At 25.2% G+C, this 8,799-nt stretch overlaps 1 protein-coding gene across 5 annotated transcripts in view; it reads left to right on the top strand.

The window, feature by feature from the left end:
* Nucleotides 1-8,799, top strand: part of LOC107450792 (uncharacterized) — a 38,998-nt gene continuing 30,199 nt past the window's right edge. For 3 of the 5 annotated variants that reach the window (XR_011637740.2, XM_016066710.4, XM_016066696.4), the window contains exons 1-5: nucleotides 1-342; nucleotides 3,542-3,620; nucleotides 5,161-5,222; nucleotides 7,057-7,130; nucleotides 8,273-8,489. Coding sequence is in view for 4 of the 5 variants with exons in the window: in XM_016066710.4 (XP_015922196.1) it covers nucleotides 301-342; nucleotides 3,542-3,620; nucleotides 5,161-5,222; nucleotides 7,057-7,130; nucleotides 8,273-8,489 (474 nt within the window). In the remaining variant the exon portion in view is untranslated. The remainder of the gene's footprint in view (nucleotides 343-3,541; nucleotides 3,621-5,160; nucleotides 5,223-7,056; nucleotides 7,131-8,272; nucleotides 8,490-8,799) is intronic. The other 2 variants (XM_016066725.4, XM_087164364.1) reach the window with 2 other exon arrangements.

Raw genomic sequence — 8,799 nt, 5'->3', positions numbered from 1 at the left:
CGTAAATTAACAACAACAGGTTATACCAAAATAGAAAGTTCACGTTTGGATGACATAGTCACCTACTAAACAGTTAATGCTTCTTATATGAAAGCTTAAAGCGTATCAAAATTTATTACCGTAAACTGTCAGCAATAATCATTCTTCCCAAAATATTGATTAAAAAATAAGAAGTGTGTTTTCATATCATTTTTCGTTTTCTTCTCGTACTATTTCTAAAAATGTTTCAATAATTCTAATAAAACAGCAATGAAATGTAGAACTTTATAGAATTTCTTCAAAACTGCGTTCTCTTATGATATGAATATGGAAAACTCTTTTCTAAATAAAAATTTGTTGAGGGTATGACCGCTTTTTTAAATTTTTTTTTCTATATATATTTTGACAATAAATGTTAGGCATTTATTGTCAAAGTATAGGAAATCTTTGGAAATAAATGTTGATATATATTATGTTCATTTACACCTTTGAAAGTATTTCTCTGAATTTTTATAAAATATGACGTTTGTTTATTATGTTTTAAAATAAAATTATTCTACACCAATAATTTATGTATAATTCAAAAGTTCGAAATCTAATACTGCATTTCTGATGTAAAATGTGATATCCAAGTCAATTGCTATTATTTAATTATACTTGTTTATTTTACTGGGTTTACTGGGAAGGAGTTTAAGATCTCGAAATTAACCATAAAACAATCACCATTTCAACCGTGTTCACCATAAAATAAAATATCAGTGGTTTTCCTTACCTGCAATTAATGTAAATGGTTGGTATAATGTTTTGCGTTTACGTCAATGTTTTGTCTCAAAATATATTTATGAGTATTACACACTCTTTGTGTTGTAATTTTTCATTTATATTAGTTTCTTGCATGCCAATGCTCAGTTGTTGTGAAACTTTGGACACTTTGTTGGTGCAAGCACAGATTTTATAAGGAAAGCTACATTTATCAAGTTTATATTACAATTGTGAATTTTATGAAACAAGTTGACTGTAACAAATAAAATATTTAAATTTTTATGAACAGAGAGAACGTGTGATTGTAGCTTCATATAAATCAAAGGTTCTTTTCCATTTCGCCGGCGCAAATGAATACGTTTATTATTTTTTTTTTAAATATCTGTCATTTCAAAAAATAAAGAAATAATTAAAAAAACAACATAAATAAAAAAAGAAACAATTTATTTGCGCCTGATGATTTTGAATTGGCGTCTTTATCACCTGGATCAAAATGGAAGAGTTCCGAATCAAAATGTTATCTTCCTGCTTTAATATACCATTAATAGTTTAATGTTGTAATATATGAATAATGGTTTTCTCATATAATTTGAATTTAGATACATACCAAAAGTTTATACCAAAAATTTAGATACATACCAATATAAACATTAAAAGATAAAAAAAATCTTAAATTGAACAGGGGTAGAAATTTTTTTAAAAAATTACTGGTCCATAGGACCAGTGACTAAAACATTTTACTAGTCCGCACAAAACTTTACTGGTCCGTCTACGCGTACCTATTAGCTGCAAAAAAAAAGAAAAAAATTAAAATTTTTGTTTGAAAAAATCATAATTTTTTTTTAAAAAATCATAAATTTTTGATTTAAATCGCATTTTTTTGATTAATATTAATTTTGTATAAAAATTTTTTAAAAAAAATTGTGAATAAGCTCTAAAATAGTTTTAAGTAAGATCGTTTAAGTTTCGTAAGATCGAGAATAGATCGGCTGCGGCTGATGGTAGTCCGGCGGACCACTGTTTATTATTTTATGCTGGTCCGACTCCGATTTTAGTGGTCACGGACCACCGTTAATTTCGAGCCCTGTTGAAAATTCGATAAAATATTACAAGGAATATATAATGTTCACAATTATGATAAATCAGGCCATTTTGTGATAGAAACACAGATAAAACCTAATTAGCATTATGGCAGTTCCATGTTACAAAGGACAACATAACAAAAAAAAATAAACATCGCTCCAGTTGCAAATTTCCTATTTTTTTTATTAACTATTTTAGATATAAAATGAAAAATTGTAGTTTTTAAGTATTTGATAATAAGAATAAAAAAAAAAGAGTTTATTAAAATTTAGATATTAATTGTAATTATAGCTTCAGAATGTAAAGATTGTAACATGAGTCACTAGAATTGTTACTTTATTTGTCACTTTCTATATCTCATTTCAAATGTATATTTAATGTTTCCTCTTAATTTGAAGTTTTTATAAAATATTTTTTTAAAAAATAAACCCAAATATTATATTTATTATAGAAGGAAAATTTCAAAATAAAAATGCATTTGTATTTAATAAGGGAAATTTTTTTTTGATATCCGAAATGAACAAAAAGTGGATATCACGGAAACCAAATTTGGCATTTCACTAAAGCACAGAAAAATCACATATTTTTTTCTGTGTCTCACATAAAAGGATTATTATTGAAAAAATTGCGATTTGAGATGAAATTGTCACCACTAAAGCAGGTCATTAATTGATTATTCAAAAACGGTTTTCGGAACTGTAATAATATTTGATTAAAAAGGAAATTGACATTTTAAAAACTATGTGGAAATCCCAAACCGTTGAAATAGTGATCAACAAAACTACATGGACAATAAAATCATCTCATATCAAGTTCTCAAAAAATAATTCTACAAATGCGCCTTGCGAAATTTCTCGTTCCGTCTAAATTTATAGATTTCCACCTAGTTTTTAAAATTTTTATGCAAATTCCGAATCGCACATTTCAGTTAGTAATCATTTCTCAATCTGCTAGATTAGCGACGATTTCACAGTAAATCGGAATATTTTTTCCTGTCTTTTTTTTGGTAGCTATTGAAATGGATTTTCACTTGGTTTTTAAAATCTGAATGCTTTAATACGATATTATATCGTACACCAAACTTTGAATCGCGTATTTCACACTCAATTATTGAAGATTTAATTGTAATCCCCATTAATTTATTATTGCAATTTTGTCAGTTATTGCTACTGATTTTCATAGTTTTTTAATGCTACATTATTTATACATGACATGTTTTTGCTTGCACATTTGAAGAACTACTTTTTGATGTCCTCAATTTTTAATGATTTTAGTGTCCAAGTAGTTTTGTCGATTGCATTTTCAACAGTTTGGTATTATTTCCACATAGTTTTTAAAATCTGCAAATTCAGAATCATGTTTTTAAATAATCACTTGTTTCAAATTGCATTTTTTTAAAATATGAAATTTTGTGCACTCTGAAATTGAGTGTGTGATTCTTGGCGATAGTAATCCTTTTATGCAAGACAGGAGAAGAAATGCGCAATTTTCTCCATTCTGCAGTGACATGACAGATTTAGTTTCCGTTATATATAAAAAAATTCTATTATCGTGGAAATGCGATTAAAATTGAACAAAAATCTGGTAAAAAGTCCTTTAAATTTTAACTCTTAAATCAAATGATTTAAAATGCGTATCTTAATCATATTAAATATCTTAACATTTGAAATTATGGATTTCTATTTTTTTTATCTAATAATAAGTGATTTCTTTCCAGCCATTAGAAGATCAATTGCGATGTCGCATTTGTTCTGAGTTCTATAGTAATTGTGTTATGGCAGTTTGCAGTCACAATTGTAAGTTCATTTTTAAAGGTTTTGTTTAATTTCTCATTTTTTATGTTTGTGCTTACATATATTTTTTTAAACTGTATAATATAAAAATTCTGGAAAACTTGAAAGTCGGGCAATTTTTTTAACTTGTGATGGTAAAAAAAGCAAATCAATGATGAGATCAATAAGAACTAATTTCAAATTTGAGCCTAGAAGCAAAAGTTCAGTTGTTGAAATAATATTGAATTAAAAAGATTAATTTTAAGAATCTTGGAAATCTTTAGCAGTTGCTGCCCAAAGAACAATTGATAAGACCATGTGAATTTATAATGAATAGAGTCTTATATTAAAAAGTATTACTTATTACTTAATTCAAAATTCATGTCTTATAATAATGTCATATTAAAAATATCAGAAAAATAACTGCTGGAAAGAAAGAAACCACAGAAATTTATGATGAAATCAAGCATTTAAAAAAGTATGCAAATTTGTCTTATGTTAGGTGTAAAAAAACTAAATATGAAAATTTCTATTTAGTTATGTAATTTAAAAATTGCAGTTTTTTTTTATCTTTTGGATGGAGTGAATATGATTTTTTGCTACACTCAAATGAGAAATAAGTTGAGTCTATAGCAGAGCATTCATTTGACAACAATGTTAACCTTATGGAGTGATGCAGATGATATTCTGGAAATTTTAAATTTGTAGTTTTATGGTACGTTTTAAAGTTTTTATTGTGCTATACTTTTTTGAATATTCTATTAATAAATTGTCTTAATATATATTATTCTTAATTTACTTTAAATTGATTAAAAGTATTGTTTCTAAAAAGACCTTTATATGTAAGGAAAATATGATGAGGAAAGTCATAAAATTAATTGTTTGTAATACATATTCGATAAATTTTCCTGCCATTTTTTTAAAAAAATGCTTTTTTCCTCATAAGATTTTAGGATTTTTCTTTCTTTTTTTAAAGATGTTTACCTTACCATCATTTTGGAAATAATTATTAGTGTATTACTTCATCGTTTATTCTTCTTTTTAAGATTATTTCCAAAATTTTTTTTTAGTTGGGTTTAACAATAAAAAAACGGCTTTTTGTAGCGATTCAGAAAACCGGAAAAATCAGTTATCCGGAATAGCGATGGTCCCGATTGTTCCGGATAATCAGTTCCCTACTGTATTTTAAAAATAGTTTTTGAAAAGTGTAAATTGAGGCAGAGTTATTCATATATATCTCATTGTTTTTAATGCATTAGCATTTCACGATCAATGAATGTCTGACTTTATTACCCGTGTACGAGTCGATCCCCTGTTTTTGTAAAATGTTGGGGGTTAGAAAAGTTGATTTTAACAAAGGGATATGCAATACAAAATTTCATGTTATAATAATAGGTATTCCATTATAAACATTGGGATTTTAAAAACCATGTTGAAATGCATTGTAATAACTTAATACACAGCAATAATTTGTAAATTCTTGAATCAAGTACATAAAAAAGTAAGATACACAATAGTGTAACTCAAAATCTATGTGTTGTAATATTGTATTTATATTTTCCAGTTTGTTCTGTTTGTATTAAGAAAAGATTAACTACTGAGGAAGATTGTCCCTGCTGTTTTGAAGTAAAGTTTTATTTATTTATTTTGTAAAATATTTTATTTTTTATATTTATTATGTGAGAATGTTATTTTTAAACTGCAGTTTTCTGATTATTTTTGTTAATATATCTTTTCTTTTTTAAGTTGTATGTTTTATGTATAGTTTAATTTATGTATAGTTTAATAATGTTTTAAACTTTAAAGACTTTTTAATAAATTTATAGAAAATCCTATAAGTCTACTAATAGCTGACCTGAATAAGCTAAGGACTTTTTCCTGTTAAACATAATTTCCCTCTTCTAAGATGTATACTTTTGAGTTCATCACATACAAAGAAATATAGTAACCTTTTGCAATGTTAAGTGTTAAAAAAATGAATCATCCGGAATAACTTTATATCCAATGATGGGATCTTCATGTACTAGGACTCAGTCTTTATGGTTCGAGGTAGGGAAGTTCAAAAATGCTTATTAAGTAGTGCAAATGATATTTTAAGTTACGAAATCAGGAATAAAAATGTACATTGTTTGTATAAACATACCTTTTTTCAACAGATTTGGATTTCTGACTTTCAAAATATAGGTTAATAAATTTATCCAATGGTTTGGTAAGGAGAGGGTACAATCCTTAGTTCCCTTGATGCCAATTTTTACTCTTTTGTGTATTAAAACCATATTTATTCATATATCAATATGTCTTTTTAAGCAAATCGAAAAATTTTTGCTTACAGTAAAAAAAAAACTTGCCTTAAAATAATTCCATGCAAAAAATAATGAATGATAATTATTTATTATTTTTATAATTTTATTTTATAATAGTTAAAAAATTTTCGAATGTGATTTTATAAGGCAAAATACAAGATTTGAACGAAATCATCTGAATATTTCCTGAGAAATTGAATTTTAAATGTACGACTTATTTAAAATTCAAATTTTGAAGAACTATTCGACTGACTTCATTCTATTTTTATACTCTCTTTTGAAATTATATTCTTTAAAATGGTGTATAAATTTGCAAGCCTTATAATTCAATTTTTTTTTACTTATTAAATAATATAATAAATAATTATTTGCAAATTACATTTCGCATAGTATTATCTTTGAATAAACGAATTTCATAATTATATGCAGAAATTTTTTGATTAACTTAATAAACTTCCATGATATGGCCAAACACTCAAAAAGAAAAATTAACATTAAGGGGTCTAAACTTTGGTTGGACTCCTGGCCAAAGTATTAAGACGATATTTCCCTAGATTACGGTTACCATCTGTATTTTAAGAAAATTCAAATCTATCAACAAAAAAAAGTTTATTTAATCAGAGAAAATATGTTTTGTATTTGATTTAGTGGCTTGAAATATCATTTTCACTAATTAATTAGCGTATTTGAGGTCAGTTCCTTGAACCATTGAAATTGAGTCCTAGTCTATGAAGATCCGATCATTAAATCAAAAGTTATTCAGTTTTTTTTTTTTTTTTTTTTTTTTTTTACATCCAGAATGCAGCATGTGTTTTAGTTTTATACTCTTTTTCTTTTCATACATAACAACTTGGAGCTCATCTAAGAGACTCTGAATAGAAGTATCGTGCTCTATACTTAATTATTTTCTAACTGTATTCTTTACTAAGCATTATTTATGTTTTAAAGAAATTTTAAAAATTATAGGTTAAAAAAAGTTAACCCCTATTTGACTTTTATATGACCTTTATCAATACAAGAATCTAATTCTTTTTTAACTTTGTAAATCTTATTATGTGCTTCGCATTTTTTTTTTTTGTTTATTTATTTATTTTTTTAGAAATGTATATTTCTAATATTAGACACGAATGTATATTTAGTCTGATTATTTTCAACAGATAATTCAAGAAAGTGATTTACGGAGTAACAGAATTTTAGATAGATTAGTTCGCTTATATAAAAAACTTCAAAGGTATGTTTATCTGAAAAAACTTTTTTTATTACTTTTAGACATTATGTGTTGTAAATAATGATTTTAAAAGATTAATTGTGTTGTTTTACTTTTCGATTTATTGCAGATGTATTGTAACTTTTAATATAATTTTAATTAAAAATCAAATTAGTAATGTAATTCAATATAATTCTAAGAAAAATTATTTATTAAAAATTTTTTTAACATATTCATTAATTTTTTACAATTTTATTAATTTTAACTTTATGGTTTTTAGCTTGCTTTATTTTCTAGTGTTCACTGACTAAGTTGTTTGGTAGACTAGTGTAATTTTTTCAGCGTGTTTATCTTTTTTTTATTAATACAGTATCATTTTATTTCATTTGATGAATTTACTTGTTTTCTTCTCTTTTTTGTGCTCAAAGCTGTGAATTTTTATAGCACTTGTCTATTGATTATTTTTTCATTTAATGTCCTAATTTTATTTAGGGATGGAAAATTCCTTTGAGCATTATCAAATACATAACATTTATTCCTTCTTTTTTTTTTATTATTTTTCAATATCAATATTGTACCTCTTAGAGCCAGATTGTGGTAGTTTTGACTTAATTGAATCTAAGAGTTTATTTTATTTATTTTTATATCTTTTTGATTTTATTATTTGTCATGTTTTATTTAGAATCATATTAAGAAATAATTTTATGGAAATTCGTTAAAACTATGTACAGATACTTTCTTGTAAATTACTTACTTAATTCGGAATTTTATTACTTAGAAATATATTAATCTTCATCAATTTTTTCATATGTTTCTGAACAATCTTATAATAATAATTTTTTCTTTGTGTTTTTCTTTTTTATTTTCAGCAATTACTAGTTGTATAGCGGCATTTTTTGAAACCTTAAACACTTGTAAAAACTATCTTTAAACCTTAAATGTACATTGATATTTTACTATAATCCTTTATCGTTATAATCTTTTATTATTATTGTTGATTTAACTTTGACTTGCACCAAAGAACACTTTTATTTATAAAAGGAATCATATAATTAATATGAATTTTTTTTTATTATCTGCTATCATGCAAATATTTTTATTCTATTTTATGCAAATCTATGTACATATGTATATTTTTTTTACAAAATCTGAATCTCATATTCCAGGGACAGCAATAATCGCAATACAGAGGCACAAAATCATAGCATTAGTTATTCACAAGCTCAAAGTAATTCTCATAATCCAATGGAGTCTGACATACAAATGACATCTGTACAAAGTTCTGTTCAATGCACTGATATTTTACCTAGCAATGCCCCTTGTCAAAATTCACCACTTATTCAATCTATCCATTCTCAACTTACAGATCTAGATTATCCAGTTGTAAGCATAATTTTTTTTTCTTTCAAATTATTTTAAATTGAAAAAAAAGTTATTAGTTAAATTTAAAACTGATATAATTATCTGAATTTTTTTTTTTTATTAAGTATACTTTAGCATACCACTTAAAATATTTTCATTTTAAATTCCTTTTTGCTTAAAAGAAATGTTAGATACATTTGCATTAAGGTACACACACACATACACACACACACACACATATATATATATATATACACACACAGAGATGCCAACTTGCTCTGGACAGCAAATATATATTTTAAAGTGGTAGTTTATCAATTGTGATTCTTGG

Source organism: Parasteatoda tepidariorum, chromosome 5 (genome assembly GCF_982258835.1).
Source record: "Parasteatoda tepidariorum strain Cologne lab strain chromosome 5, Ptep-v5.0, whole genome shotgun sequence".
Classification (NCBI taxonomy): Eukaryota; Metazoa; Arthropoda; class Arachnida; order Araneae; family Theridiidae; genus Parasteatoda; species Parasteatoda tepidariorum.
This window is presented reverse-complemented; position numbering and strand designations above follow the sequence as displayed.